General features: G+C 46.5%; 1 protein-coding gene across 6 annotated transcripts in view; it reads right to left on the reverse strand.

Moving 5' to 3' along the window:
- The window catches only part of COBL (cordon-bleu WH2 repeat protein), a 296,069-nt gene extending 290,848 nt beyond the window's left edge, over positions 1–5,221 (reverse strand). For all 6 annotated transcript variants that reach the window (XM_086398048.1, XM_086398045.1, XM_086398041.1 and 3 more), the window contains exon 1: positions 5,049–5,221. In XM_086398048.1, coding sequence (XP_086254174.1) covers positions 5,049–5,089 — 41 coding nt within the window. In that variant the 5' untranslated portion in view covers positions 5,090–5,221. The remainder of the gene's footprint in view (positions 1–5,048) is intronic.
- Between the last annotated feature and the right edge of the window lie 11,049 nt (positions 5,222–16,270).

The following is a 16,270-nucleotide window of genomic DNA, read 5'->3' on the forward strand; positions in this document are numbered from 1 at the left end:
GAAAAACCCTGAATACTACGTCTGGGAGAGATGAGTAAAAAATAAAGAACTGTGGAAACATGAAGGAAAAGTGGTAAAGTTGATGACACTGTCGTCAATTCAGGTGCTGAAAGCCAGCAAGTGGTCCTGGAAGATGAAGACTCCAGTGACAAGGTGAAAGTGAGAAAACAAAGGTATAAGGTGGAGGGGGTGGAATTCGCTTAAATGAAAATTATAAAATCGTAAAAAGGTATAGTATCAATATGTCAATAATACAAATCAATATTAACTAGTGTAACTGGAGAAAAAATTACAAAGATGAAGATATATAAAAACCTTCAGTGAATCATGAAATACCAAATCTATGTTCTGTTACAGTATAAAGTAACTGAAAAAAAATTTACAACTATTAATATATCCTGTGGTCTTTCTGAAAGACAGAACTAAAGAATGATAAGGCAAAGTGTTAAAAATTAATAAAGGATAGATAAGAATTCTTAAAAAAAAAAAGAAAAACAACTTCATGATTATCAAACTAGAAACCTTTTCCTCCTATGGCATACTAATAAAAATATGCTTTTAATGTGATATAGTAGATAAACTGTGAAAATTTTAGAAAAATATCTAGAAACTAGTTCAGTTTTCACACTATAGTTCTTCTTAAAAATATACAAAATTAAAAAGCTTTTGAGTTTCATCCTCAAAATAAAATAAAATAAAATAAAATAAAATTATCCAACACATACAATCCACAGACTCCACAATTAAATTCTATTTATTCTCTAATAAAAGGGTACTGGAAATACACCACATCACAATCAAGTGTTCCTATGTTTTAAATTTGCACAATTTCAATCTAAACACTACTTTGGTGTCAAACATCTCTGTTCACTTTTAAAACTTATGACCAATTACAAATTTAAACTTAATAGCAAAGCACAAAAGGCCTAGAAACATAAACTACTCATCGGTGTGCAGACAACTCACAATCACTGCTTTCCTAATAATTATGGAAGCACTTTCAGGTGTTCCCAAATTATCACTTCATGTCCCAGGTCCCAAATTAAAGAGGCCACCAGACCCAGACCTGCGTGCCCATGGGGGTGTCACTCGCCTGGACCTACCTAATAATAATCTGATCCGCTGGCACCAGGAAAAGTCAGCCAGGGAGGGAAAGAGGTGGAGCCACAGGCTGCTGTGCCTGGTACAAACATCTTCACACCAAATTTAATCACATATTAGCTTCAGCTCCATCACACAATCACTGAGAAATATTACAATGCTCTAAGCTTACCTGCTATTGTAACAGGGGAATTCAACTCCTCTAATGTATTAAAAAATATTAAGAAAAACTATTATTACAAAAGAATACAATTCTGAGATCTCCTCTCCACTTGATATCAAACAAGAACGAGTTTTGATGTCCTTAAATGAACTACTGACTTAAAGAAGGGCTCAGAAGTAACATCTTAAAAAAATAGCTCAAATTGAATGGGAAAATTTTAATGTAGCAAATAATCAGTCAGACTGTCATTTTTAAGGATATAAACACACTTTCTAACAGGTTAGCCAAAAGCCTAGAAACCTTAAAAAAATAAATAAATAAAGGCCCAGAAACCTAAACATGTTTTTACAGAGCACACCTGCTAATATTTCACTATCTTTGCATGCTCGTAAGAGATAAGGTAGAGAAAGCCAAGGTGGCCACCCAAGTTCACGGTCAGGAGTAGCAGGCCTCCCATACTTAGCGGTATGTTCAGTGTCAACAGGACTCAAGAAGCTCAAGTTACCCACTTCGATTAATATCTTTAAAATTATTTCATGTTCTAATGACTTGATTAAATAATGACAAATTTATGCAGAGAAGGGAATACCAGCTATGTCTCCGGGGAGCACACATTCTGGTGAAACTGACTCGCAAACTTTCACTGATATTTACACAAGCACGCTCCTGAATGAAGCCAATGGGCAAAGGCACCAGCTGTTTAGACATTTCATGTCACTGGAGACTATTTTATCCTACAGAAATACGCATTTCCACCACAGGGGAAAAAAATTAACTACTACCCTGCCAAACTCACCAACATGCTGCCTCTTGTTCCTATGAGCTCCAGTGGGAAATTCAATCCTGTGTCCATAACCAACTACTGGGATGTGGGTGTACGCATGCATGCCCAGTTGCTCAGTCACGTCTGAGTCTTTGTGACTCCATGGGTTGTAGCCCACCAGTCTCCCCTATTTATGAGATTTTTCAAACAAGAATACTGGAGTGGGTTCAACTACTGGGGTAGATCTCACAAACACTCAAACAGATAACTAAAAGTAAGCCAAAAAACTTTGCCTTAAATGGACTTGGAGATATTTTAAAACTTTACTCAAAGGTAATTCACCTTTACTTGCATTCTAGAATATTCCATCAATTAGTATACCTCAACTAAGGTCTGAAATTCTTGAAAAGTCACACGGTCTGATTGGTTAGTTTTTGCCTATGTCCTCTTTCCTAAAATAATACTTTTCCCCAACAGTTTTAAATTAAGTTAGCCCTAAGATATGGTTTTAATGAAATTACTAGTAAAAACCTAAATTCCAATCCAAATAAAATGTATACTTGTGCTCTCAACAAAAGTAACTAATAATTATGTATTAATAAATTAGGCAGACATACAGTCAGTGAATTTACAGTCACTAATGTCTCTGGCCCTTCAGTAATTCTCAAGGACTGTCATACACGTTATTTTATAAGGTGACATGTCCTTAATTCATTGTCCCCCATCCAGCCCATTTCTACATAACACAAGGCAAAGCGCCAGTCTCAGTGAACGACAACAAATTCATCACATCAGTCATCTGCCATGGTGTGGAAAAGTAATAGCTTAATGAAAGTGGGATTAGATAACCAATCATGGCAGTATCAGAGGAAAAACATTCCCTGGAGCATGGAGCACGTGGCAGGCATCGCCTTATTCTTAGGCAACAGGTCAGAGGAGACGGTAATTTTGGTGAAGAACCAACAGAAGCTGACCGCCACCAATAATGTACCAAAGCCAGAAATTTCACATCTGTATCTTTCTTTTCTGATAGGCAACCAATACACCCATATTATATAAAACATTCAAAGAAACAAACAAACAAACAAAAAACCCAAGACCATTTCTGCCCTCTGATTTTAAGCATGCTGCATTTGGTTGGCGTCTGTTCACTAAAACGTACTAAAACAAAAGATACAATAATTGTATACGATAGGAGGCTCTGCATGCGAGTGTGACGAAACAGTCAAATGCATCAAGAATAACAATCTCAGGTTTGTTACCATATCCACAGCAAAAGCCCCTAGTCTCTGCCGGGGGGGCTTGGACGTGAAGGCCAGAAATCCACAAAGCACCACCAACCAGACTCGGCCGGGGTTGGGGGGTGGTGACTGACTTTCTGCTCACACAATACCACCCTGGAAACAGTGTCCCAAGTTTAGAATCCCCATTTCTTCTACAATCAGATTCTTTTAAAGGATTTTACAAGTACTTTTTGGATACAATTTTGCTGACCTCTTAAATGTTTGTTGACCTCTTAAATGTTTGCTGACCTCTCCAAATATAAGATAGTTTTGCCAAAAGGATTCCGGTCTCCGTAAACAGACTCATTAAATAACCTCTCCAATGGAGACAGATTAGTAGCAATTCCGTTTCACATTTCTCGATGTCATTTTGAGATGCCCACTACCATGAAAAAGGACTTTCCACATTTCTTTTCTTTGGGGGAGATTTGTTTGTTCAAAGGGAATTACATAACCGCCCCTAAGCGCACAGCAAAAAACAAAAAACAAAAAACAACAAAGTTCCTTTTAACATTCCTCAGCCTCAGGATTATTTGATTTGCTAACCTGGCTCACTTTTTCCTGGCATTAAAGGCAGAGTTAAAAAAGAAAGAAAAAGGCAGTTTTTGAAAACCTTTTGCGCACTTGGGCAGCACCGCAGCCTATGAGTTCGCGCGGGCAGGATGAGTCAACGGGACACACTGCAATGAAAAGAGATTAGTTGTCCCCAAAGCTGCCTCACTGGAGACCAGTTGCTAGAGTGGAACGTGGGCCCCTTTGGTAAGCAGGTGCAGGGCCCACCCCAGGCACTCATTCCATTCTCAGGACTCATCACACATTCGCTCCAGGCCCTTGAGACAGCTCACAGGTCCTGGGTGTGCCCCGCGGAGACGCACTGCCCCGGCAAGCCGAGCGCGCGACCCCTTGAGCGCTGAGCGCAGGCCACCGGGCCCGGCGGGGGTCCTGCCCGGCTCAAACTCCAGCTCGGGATGTGGTTAAAGAGCAGGGTTATTTTTCTTGTATTACGGAAGTTACTCTTTCAGCGAATAGAATACGAACCTGACCTGTAATCCGCACACACGAGTTGTGGGATGTAAAACAGACCCCGCGAAGGTTTGGGCAAGAGGATCGGCCGCGCACGCAGGGATGGGAGCCCCCACTTTAGTGATATGCTGGGGTCCCCGGGGCGGGCCCGGTTCACTTGCCAGTGCCCTGTACCGAGGAGCCCCGAAAAGTCAGCTAGGGAGGGGAGCAGCAGAAAACCTCCAGGGCAATGCCCTGTACACAGCCTTCCTGAGACCGCGGCACCTAGGCGCCTCTGGGTGCTCGGACCCTGTTCTCCTTCCTTTTAGGGGGAGGAGGAGCGGACGGTGGGGCGGGATGACAGACTGGAACACAGTCACCCAAGGGGCAAGTCAGCGACAGGGCTGGGGGCCCGGCCGGGTCTCCACCGCCTTCCTCCCCTCCCGCAGGGGGAGCCCTCGCGGGTGGCAGGGAAAGTTCGTGGGGCTCCGCCCGCGGGGACCCCCAAAAGGGAGCGCACAATCCCAAAAGGAGCGCGCACACAAACGCACACACGCGAAAAGCGCCGGGGCCGCGGGCTGACACTGTTACCCCGGGCAACGACCTGGGCGCACAAAGTACACAACTCCCTTCCCCCGCCGGGCGCGGGCTCGCGGCCCCGAAAGGGGCGCCCCGTCCCGAGTGCACGCCGCGCGGGCGCCGGCGTCCGCGGCGAGGGGAGCCCGGGGCGGCTTACCCGGTCGGGGGCTTGGCCGCCGAGGCTCGCAACGCGTCCATGGAGTCTGCGGGCGAGGCGGGGCGCGGGCGGCGCTCGGGCCCCGCGAGTCAGGCGCTCGCAGTCGCCGCCGCGGCCCTCATTCACTTTTTCCGCGCTGACCCATCGTCCTCCGTCGCGGGCCGGCGGAGGACAGCCGCCCGGCCGGAACGGCAGAAGGGGCTGGAACAGACCCAGGCAGGCGGGGGCGCGGGCCCGCGGGGAGGGGCCGACGCGGGGCGGGGGTGCCGGGAGCAAGGTGCGCCGCGCCCCCGGGAGCACCGCCCCCGCTGCCGCGCGCCTCCGGAGCGGCCGGCTCTGCCAGCGGCGCGCGTCCGGGGCGGGGGCCGGGCGCCAGCGGGGCCCGAGAAGATACCCGCTTCGCCGCCGCCTGCTTCCCCGGGCCTCTGCTCCCGGGAGGGAGGGCACTGGTCTCCTGGCGCGTGGGGGTCCCGGGAGCGCGCCGCGCGGGGGCGGGGAGGAGCTGCGGAGGGGGAAGCACCTGGCAGCCTTTCGGGCAGGACGAGGTGGGCGGACCGACGGGAGGACGTCGGAGCGTTAAGAGTGAGCGGTGTCAGCCTCGCCGCCCTGGAACCCAGAACCTCCTTCCGGGCAGCGGCACTGGTGCGGTGGGTCTCTACGTGCCTTCCTGACCTGCCGCACCTGGGAACCTGTGAGAAAGGCAAATTCGGGCTCCACCGGGTCAGGTATTGGAAGTTGTGGGCCCTGGAGCCGGCCCAGCCTTGCTCCTGGGAGCTCGGGTTGTTAGACAGGTGCTGCGGTCGCGCTGCCGGTGATGGATTCAAGGGGCCGCGGGCAGAAACGCCAGCACAGGCAGCCCATGTGGGGCCCAGAGCAGGCCAGCCAGAGACCCCAGATCTTCTGAGCTTCACCCCACACTCCTTCTAACCCAAAGCCACAAAAGGGATCTGGGCTAGTGCGAAAGTCTGATTTACAAAAATGACTCTTCCGTGGGGTTCCAAGGACTAGAATAAAATATGAGTAAGTGAGCCTGCTGTGCTGGGTGTTAAAGGAGGCGTTCCTTTGAGTCTAAAACTGGGATGAGGAATCCAGAGGCCTGCCTGAGCCTTCCTCCCGCTGCCCTCCAGCTTTCCCCTTAAGGAAGGGGAGAGACCGGTCTAGATACAGAATGGGAAATCCTTGCTGGGACTTGAAAGGCCTTAGGTACTCAGGCCTGGGCGCCCACCCAGAGCGCACAGCCTCAGAGCCCACCACGCTGCAGCTCTGCCTTCCCATTCTGTCCACCTCAGGCATCTGCCTGGGATGCTCTGCGGTGTCATTTCCAGTTCCACCCTGTGGTCCCTGCTCAGATGCCACCTCCCCAGGCAAGCCCTCCAGGAGCACTGTGTGCGAAATACAGACTTAGTATTGCTCTGCATGCCCTGAGTTATTTTTATTCTAAGAATTTATCTATTTGTATATAGCATACGTTTTTAATATATATTTTTAAATATAGATTTGTTGCTTGCTTATTTTAAATATTTGTATTTACAAATAGCTGTTTATGTTTTCATTATAGATAAAATTTTGCTTCTATATATGAATGTGTCTGTGAACTTTGTTTATATAAACAATTACAGGTGTAAACATTATAAATCAATGGAATATAAATATATAGCCATATTTGGCACATTTTGTTCTTTTCTGGCCATCTGTCTTCTTCCCTAGAATGTGATCTCAGTGAGTGTCGAGCCTTTGTCTGTTTCGTGTATCAATGGACCCCCAGCATTTAGGACAGTCTGGCAGGTAGACGGGATGCCTGATAAATGCAGGGTGCGCTGAATGAGTGAATCTCTCCTAAGCCTTCCCCCTCTTGGTGTGGGGATCAAGGACTCCTCCTCAGGATCTCTGGTTCCCTCCTCACTCTTACTCAGGAAGCCACGTAAGAAAGGGCAGCCTGGGAGGGGCTAGAGATCCCTGTCTGGATCCTGCTGAGGGGGCAGGTGGGGGTGCAGCTCACTGGAAGGCCTGGAAAGGCCGCAGGAGGAATTGGGGCGGGGGGAGAAGGAGGAATAGACCAGTGTTCCCAATGGAGAAGGGGGTCATAGCAGGTAGCTGTCTCTCAGGGACACAACATCCGGGAAAGATGAATAGAAGGAGGCAGTGTCCCACCTTCAGTGTGATGTTCAAATTGCTCTAGAGTAAAGGCCCAGAAAGACCCAGAGACCTGGACACCTCTGATTCCAGGAGGGCCACCAGGCGTCTCAGACCCTGAAACCCTGCAGGCACATTTACTTAACCCGGAGTGGGGTGAAGGGTGAGGACTGGTGAGAGATGTCATGAGGGCAGGGTCAGACTTGTCCCAGGAATGATGGGCTGAGCGCCCAAGGCTTTAGGGAAGACTTGGGCCAGCCTGGCAGCCTCCTGGGTCAGCTTGGGGGCCAGTTCTCTGTTTGCAATCCAAACTTCCTTTACCATGGGGATCCCTGCAAACCCACCTGCGTAGAGATGTGGTCCAACATCGTGCAGCTCGCAGAATGCTGTTGATGTGGCGTGTTAGTCACTCAATCCTGTCCAACTCTTTGTGACCCCATGGACTGTAGCCCAATTCTCCAGGCAAGAATGCTAGAGTGGGAAGCCATTCCTTTCTCCAGGAGATCTTCCCAACCCAGGGATCAAACCCAGGTCTCCTGCACTTCAGGCAGATTCTTCACCATCTGAGCCACCAGGGAAGCCCCAGTTCAAAGGATACTTTGCAGTATCTGCCATAAGCCAGTCATTGTGTGAGGAGGGGAGCCAGCTGACCATTTTTCCTTGGAGCCAGACTGAAGTGCCAGGTGGAGGCTCAACGTTTCCAGACCCAGCGTGGGAACCGCAATAGGTGAGGGCTAAGAGTCTGAGGGCAGGGGCTCTGCCCTTGTGGCACCCTGAGCAGGACACGCTCCTGAGTTTGCTTATGGAGCTTCTATAGCAAATGCACACTTGCATGCAGGGGGAGCAGGTTTCCCTGCTGTTCTTTTCCTGCATAGTCTGTTAAGTTTCCCTGAATAAATTAGAACCTTTGGAGATATTAACTATCATTTAATGTCTTATTTGGGGCATTGTAAATATCCAGGGATGTGCTGATAAATCTTTAAAATGGCACCAAAAAAAGCCGCAATTTGAAGGCTTTGTCAGTTTTTGCTGTGACTGCTCCCACCCTGGCCTTTCTCAAACTGCCATCACCCACCAAGAGGTTGCTGAAGACAGGGTTGGGGGTTGGGTTCCCGCACATCAGGCCAGCCACCCCATCTCACCTTCCTAAGTATTGCAGGAAAGCTGACCTTTGCTGCTTTGCTGTGTGGGGCATGGCTGAGTGCCTGCTCTGAGGCCTGCACACCACGCTTGGTGTTGCTGTGCCAGCTGTCCCTAGCTGCTCCCAGCTGTGGCTCTGGATGGCCACGAGGCAGCTCTGGATGCAAGGAGAGGGCGCTAGCCCTGCTGCTGTGACCCAGAGTGTGAGGCCACCTCTAGGTCTCCCTTTCCTTGCCCTGACGCCACCTCCCTGCTTTGCTGCTATGTCTGCACCCAGAGCTCCCCTCTACCCTTGGCAGGAAAAGCCCTCAGTGCCCACTCAGGCCATGCAGTCAGCCCTGGCCTCCAGGCAGGGTGCCTGGAATACCCAGAGTCCCTCCAGCTACTCCGCATCCCTTTTGAGGAAAAGAAGAATGTACATGAAACAAACTCATTAGGAAGCAGCTCAGCTTAGAGTGGGGCTTCCCAAACTAGAATACACTCAAGATGCCCCTGGGAATTGTGTTAAAATGCAACTCCTGCTCCAACGGTTCCAGAGAGTCTGCATTTACAACAACTTCGCAGAGAGTCAGGGGCTGCTACCCCAGGGAGTGAATGGGCTGCCAAGTTTCTTCAGTCATATCCAACTCTTTCAGACTTATGGACTGCAGCCTGCCAGGCTCCTCTGTCCATGGGATTCTCCAGTCAAGAACACTGGAGTGAGTTGCCATGCCTGCCTCCAGGGGATTTTCCCAACCCAGGGAAAATGTCTGGGTTGTGTCTCTTGTCCTGCATTATCAGGGGGTTCTTTACCACTAGCGCCAACTGGGAAGCTAGGATTTAGAGTCAAACATACTAACCTTAACCTCACTCATAGTAAAATCACTAAGGGTGAGTCATTTCTCGTTCTAAACTTTTGTTTCTGCCTTTGTGAAATAAAAGTCATCAGAGGCAAATCCAGGTTTACCAGGTCTGATAATGCAATTTTAATATAACACGGGGAGCTATGTGTTTAATACAACACAGGAACTAAAGGAAATCAGCCCTGAATATTCATTGCAAGGACTGATGCTGAAGCTGAAGCTCCAATACTTTGGCCACCTGATGCAAAGAGCCAACTCATTAGAAAAAGACCCTGATGTTGGGAAAGATTGAAGGCAGGAGGAGAAGGGGATGACAGAGGATGAGATAGTTGGATGGCATCGCTGACTCAATGGACATGAGCTTGAGCAGGCTCCGGGAGACGGTGAAGGACAGGGAGGCCTGGCGTGCTGCAGTCCATGAGGTCGCAGAGAGCCGGACACAAGTGACTAAACAACAACAGGGACCTATGGTCTGTATCTTGTAATAACCTACAGTGGGAAAGAATCTGAAAAAGAATGGGTTTATATATGTATAACTGAGTCACTTTGCTGTACATCCAAAGCACTGTAAATCAACTGTAAGTCAATAAAAAATTTAATTATATGAACTAACATGTAAGTAAATTACATTAAAAGTAAGGGTAATAAATACTAAAAAAGAAAAAAAATAGCATACCAGCACAGGGAACTGTAGTCAGTATCTTGGTATCTTGTCATAAATTATAATGGAGAAGAATCTGAGAAAGAATAGATACATATATAAATATATATAACAGTCACTTTGCTGTATACCTGAAACAATCATCTATATGTCAAGAAAAAAAATTGTACACAAGTAAGTAAATTACATCAAAAGTAAGGGTAATAAATACTAAAAAAGAAAAAACTAGCATACCGTATGATTAACACCAATTTACATACGGAACTGCATGTTTACTTTGAGTACAACATGGACTGAATTGTCTCCTCAAAATCCCGGTGGAAGCCTTAGTCCCCAGTGCGACTGTTTGGGAATGGGGCCTTCCCAAGGGTACCGTAGATTCGGTGAGTTCACGAGGGTGGGGCCTTGGCTCTAAGTCACTGGTGTCCTTTCAAGAAGACCAGGCTCCGGACCTCACTGTCTCCCCATGAGGGCTCACATTTGCTTCAGGCTCAGATTTAATCATTTCTTTTCGGATGGTAAGTTATTTAAACAGAATGTATTTCACGTGAGATCATCAACTGACACCAGTAACTCAAAAACACACTGATGTGGAGTCCTTGATTTTTACTGAGCTAGAATCCCAATGCCAAGTACGCAATCCAGTGGTCATAGAGTTGTCTAGTTATACGCAGAGGTGCCCAGCCATCCCCACTACCTAAATTCATAGCGTGGTTATCATCCCAGGGAAACCCTATGTCTGCAAGCATTTTCTCCCTGCTCCCCACCTCCTAACCCCCCTCAGAGTCACTCACCTTTATGTCTCTATGGGTCTACCTACTTAGGACATTTCGTAGAAATGCACTCATGAAATAATACAGCCTTTTGTGTCTGGCTTCTTTGACTTATTATGTTCCAGGTTCACCCATGTTGTAGCATATGACAGAATTTCATTCCTTTTTATGGTAAATTAAGATTCTTGTGCTTGGATAGACCACATTTTGTTGATAAACATGTAAGTGGTCTCACTTTTTGTCTATCATGAATAATACTTCTATGAACATTCACATAGAACCACATGTAACGTGGGTCCTAGGGTTCCCAGCCCTTCTCACAGTGGGACATGTGAGTATAATTTACAGTTGGCCCTCCACACATGAGGGAGGGCACTCTGTATCCGAGCCTTTGCATCAAGCATTCAATCAACTGTGGATTGTGTGGTACTGTAGCGTTTACTATTGAAAAAAATCTCAAAGAGTTTACATCCATTGTGTGGACAAGTTTTCCTTTTTCGTGTATTTCTAAGAGTGGAATTGCTGACCATATGATGACTCTGGGTTCAACCCTAAGAGAAACTGCCAAACGTTTTTTACAAAGTGGTTGCATCATTTTCCAATCCCACCAGCAATGAATGAGGGTTCCAGTTCCTCCATATCCCCAGCAACATGTGTTAATATCTGTCTTTGATTCTAGCCATCCTAGTGGGTATGAAACGTTATCTCACTGAGGTTTTGATTTTCATTTCCCTAATGACATGATGTTGAAAAAATTTTCATGTGTTTTTTTCTTTTGCTATTTGTATATCTTCTTTAGAGAAGTGTGATTCAAGTTCTTTGCCTATTTTGAAAGTTAGGTTGTTTGCCTTTATATTTTTGAGCTGTGAGAATTATTTATATAATCTACATACAAATCTCTTATCATATATGTGATTTGAAAATGTTTTCTCCTTTGGGTTATTCTTTCACACTCTTCTTTTTAAATCTAAACATAGTTGATTTATAGAGTTGTGTTAGTCCCTGTTTACAGCAAAATGATTAGTTATACATATGTATACATATTCTTTTTCATTATGGCTTATTACAGAATATTGAATATAGTCCCATGTGCTCTACAATAGGACCTTGTTGAAAGTGAAGTTGCTCGGTTGTGTCTGACTCTTTGCAACCCCATGGACTGTACCTTCCAGGCTCCTCTGTCCGTGGAATTCTCCAGGCAAGAATAATGGAGTGGGTAGCTATTCCCTTCTCCAGGGGATCTTCCCAACCCAGGGATTGAACCCAGGTCTCCTGCATTGCTGGTGGATTCTTTACCACCTGAGCCACCAAGGAAGCCCAAGAATACTGGAGTGGGTAGCCTATCCCTTCTCCAGGGGACCTTTCTGACCCAGGAATTGAACTGGTGTCTCCTGCCTTGCAGGGAGATTCTTTACCAACTGAGCCACCAGCGAAGCCCACGACCTTGTAGTTTATCTATTTTACATATAGTAGTTTGCATTTGCTATTATCAAAATCCTAATTTATCTCCCTTCCCTTCCCTTCCCTCGATAAGAGTCGGACACAGCTGAGCAACTTCACTTTTTTTCTTTCCTTCCCTCCCCCTTTGGTAACCATAAATTTGTTTCCTATGTTTCTTCTTTCACACCCTTGATGGTATCTTTTGAAGCACAGAATATTTTATTTTTTATGAAGTTCAATTTATTTTCCTCTTGTTGCTTGGGCCATATCTAAGAAATCAGTGACTAATAAAAGGTCTGTTTGTAGAGTGTTGTGTAGTGTTTGTGTTAAGTCACTCAGTCGTGTCCAATTCTTTGTGACTCTATGGACCATAGCAAGGCCAGGCTCCTCTGTCCATGGAATTCTCCAGGCAAAATACTGGAGTGGGTGGCCATGTCTTCCTCCAGGGGATCTTCCTGACCCAGGGATCAAACCCATGTCTCTTACATCTCCTACATTGGCAGGCAGGTTCTCTAACACTAGCACCACCTGGAAGCCCCTTGTAGAGTGTCAATCCTTCTTTTAAAAAATGACAGTATATTTTTTCCAAAGTAATAATTTATGCGTGAGGCCAAGCACAAGAAGGATTGGGAAGTGGCTTCAATGTTTCTTCAGAGACTTGAGCCCTCTCCTTCTGTAGCCTGTTCTTTTAACAGGGAGCTCTTGAAAACAGCTCTTTGTAGCTAATCTGTCAGAGAAGGCAATGGCAACCCACTCCAGTACTCTTGCCTGGAAAATCCCATGGACAGAGGAGCCTGGTAGGCTGCAGTCCATGGGGTCTCGAAGAGTCAGACATGACTGAGCGACTTGACTTCACTTTCACTTTCACACATTGGAGAAGGAAATGGCAACCCACTCCAGTGTTCATTCTTGCCTGGAGAATCCCAGGGGTGGGGAAGTCTGGTGGGCTGCCGTCTATGGGGTCACACAGAGTTGGACATGACTGAAGTAACTTAGCAGCAGCAGCAGCTAATCTATTGCTCCCTATTAGGCTTAATTCCACCTGAGTAGCCATCAGACCTTCACCCAAGGCACAGGATCCACAAGGAAATGTCAGGAAATAACAATTGAAGAAGACATGCAGGTCAGGGGTTCGGACTCACTGGAATTCTCAAGAGGTGGAAAGGGGCTGGGATTTATACTGCCTCCAAACTGGAGAGTTCGTTGGCAAAATAGGAGCCAGGATAGGAACCGACAGAGATGGGATGGACCCACGATTGGATTAGGCACGAAGTGGTTGTTTCTGGCCTGTTCCTGGTGAGGCCCTGGGAGAGGATCACATACACTGAGTCTCAGAATCGCAAATCTGGGAACTGCCCCATCCCAGGGTGTTCCCTTCAGACCAGCCTCCAGCACCTGCCAGAAGACACGCATCTGTCTTCTCTCTCTTCTAATGATAGCCAGACAACAGGTATATACTGATTGAATTATTAACCATAGTCATTTGTTGTTGTTTAGTAACTAAGTCGTGTCAGACTCTTTGTGACCCGATGGACTCTAACACGTCAGGTTTCATCATCCTTCACCATCTTCTGGAGCTTGCTTAAACTCATGTTCATTGAGTCAGAGATGCCATCCAACCATCTCATCCTCTGTTGTCCCCTTCTCTTTCTGCCTTCAATCTTTCACAGCATCAATGTCTTTTCCAATGAGTTGGCTTTTCCATCAGGTGGACAAAGTATTGGAAATTCAGCTTCAGCATCAGTCCTTGCAATGAATACTCAGGGTTGATTTTCTTTAGGATTGACTGGCTTGACCTCCTTGCTGTCCAAGGGACTTTTAAGGGTCTTCTCTAGCACCACAGTTTGAAAGCATCAATTCTTTGGCACTCAGCCTTCTCTATAGTTCAACTCGCACATTTGTACATGGCTACTGGAAAAACCATAACTTTGGCTATCTGGACCTTTGTTGGCAAAGTGATGCCTCTGCTTTTTAATACACTGTCTAGGTTTGTCATAGCTTTTCTTACAAGGAGCACGCATCTTTTAATTTCATGGCTGCAGTCACCATCCATATTTATAGATAACACTTAATGACAGTTACTAGGAGCAAAGTACTATGTTCAATGCATCAACAGCACTAATTACACAATGTTTAAAGTGACCCAAAAGATGGGGACTATTGTTGTCCCCACTTTAGGGATGGAAAATCTAAGCATCTAGGGAGTTAACTAAATAGCCTCAGGTCACACAGACTAAGGATTTGAGCTCAGGAAACCTTATTAAAGACCCTATATTCTCTGCCGTTATGTGAAGACAATTGCTCTAATCTATGTCTGGTGCCCAATTGCTCTGTGATCTGTTCAACACAGAGGCGGTTGCCGCCCTTCCTGTTTGTCAGCAAATGTGTGCAGAACACACTGCCAAGTGGCAAATGGAGAGAATGTGTAGGTCTGGCTTTCCTACCGCTTTGCCACAGAGCTTGTATTTTAGCCACCAGCTGTCATAATTTATCTCCTGGTGAGATCATACTAAAAGCTGTGTTCTCTCCTCACGCCTCATTAAGAGGAAGCATCTCTGAGTCTCTTGGTCAAGATGTTCAGCCCCTGAATTTAGGCAACATCACACCTATACCCAAACCCACACAAGGGTCATGCAAGTGGTTCTTCCTTGCATTGTTTTCTAGAAATGTGAGCCCCCTCAGGATATGCATCCTTGGAATTTTGATTAAAGAGGATTTTCTGACCTAGGCTGATGTCTGTTCTGACTTGATTTTTGCCTTTGAGAACTTGACAGGTTTTAACTCAACTGATGGTTCAGAACATGCTGCTGCCGCTGCTGCTGCTGCTAAGTCGCTTCAGTCGTGTCCGACCCTGTGCTACCCCATAGACAGCAGCCCACCAGGCTCCCCCGTCCCTGGGATTCTCCAGGCAAGAACGCTGGAGTGGGTTGCCATTTCCTTCTCCAATGCATGAAAGTGAAAAGTGAAAGTGAAGTCGCTTAGTCGTGTCTGACTCCTCGCGACCCCATGGACTATATAGCCTACCAGGCTCCTCCATCTAGTTTACAAATAAGACTATCTGTCAATGGTACTTAGTTCAGTATCACTCATTCTGATGTCATTTCCAAAGCCAGAGCTGGAGTGAGCAGCATTTCATGTTCGTTTATACTTTCCTGTGTATTAGAAACTGTTATTTAACATAATTTGAGAGTGGAGGGATCCAGCCAAAGAAATATAATAATATTTCTAGATTCCTAATTTCATTTTGAATATTATTGGTTTCTTGGGCTGACTCATAACCTCCTTCCCAAAGTGATAGTTTCATATTTTTCCTGTGTCTATGGGCTAGATTTATCAAGGGGAAGAAAGAGGAAGGAACAGGTTTTCTGTAATCTTGTATTCCCAACATTTACAATGCAGGACGGCTCCCCACCAGGATCTGCACTGGGTTTGCCTCCAGCATAGGGCCAGTCTGGATACAAGGGTGGACAGGGGTGGCCTCGAGGGGTCACAGCTGATGAGGAGTTGAGGAACCTCCTAGGAGGGGCTCACCCTGAGAACGGAGGGGAGGAAGCACAGGATTAGCCAGAGGGGAGGTTCTGTCATCAATGGGGTTGGGGATGTCTCTGAACCTCCCCAGTGTCAGGATCCTGACTTGACTGGGTCAGACCTCAGGGTCGCTGTGACACTGGCAGGTCTAAGAGGCAGCAGCATCTGAACCACAGGGCTTTGAGGCAGGAGCTCAAGAGAGGACCTAACAGCAATGCAACCTAGGAGGGACCAGCACCCTACCAGCACCGAGGAGGGACAGAGCTGCAGAAGAGGCCCAGGGAGAGGGCACCATGTGTGCAGAAGTACCGATCCAAACAGTACAAGAGCACCCTTGGGAGAGTCCCAGAGCAACAGATGGCTTGGAGTCTTTTAGAGGTAATGGGCAGGAGCATTCTCACTTGCTACTAAGGCATTTTTTTTCCAGCTTCATTGAGATACAGTGGATATACAACATTGTGTAAGTTTAAGGTGTACAGTGCAATGACTTGATGTACACATATATAGCAAAATAATTACGGCTACGAGGTGAGTTAATATCACCTCCTATTGTCGCAATTTTTCATCTGTACAGTGAGAAATTTTAAGATCTAATCTCTCAGTAATTTTCAAATATACAATTCAGTAACGTTAACTATTAATCACCATGCTGTACTGTACATGTTCAGAGCCCATTCATCTAATAACTGGAAATTTGGACCCATT

This window comes from Bos grunniens, chromosome 4 (assembly GCF_055505025.1).
Source record: "Bos grunniens cultivar Pamir isolate PY7600 chromosome 4, Bosgru_T2T1.0, whole genome shotgun sequence".
Lineage (NCBI taxonomy): Eukaryota > Metazoa > Chordata > Mammalia > Artiodactyla > Bovidae > Bos > Bos grunniens.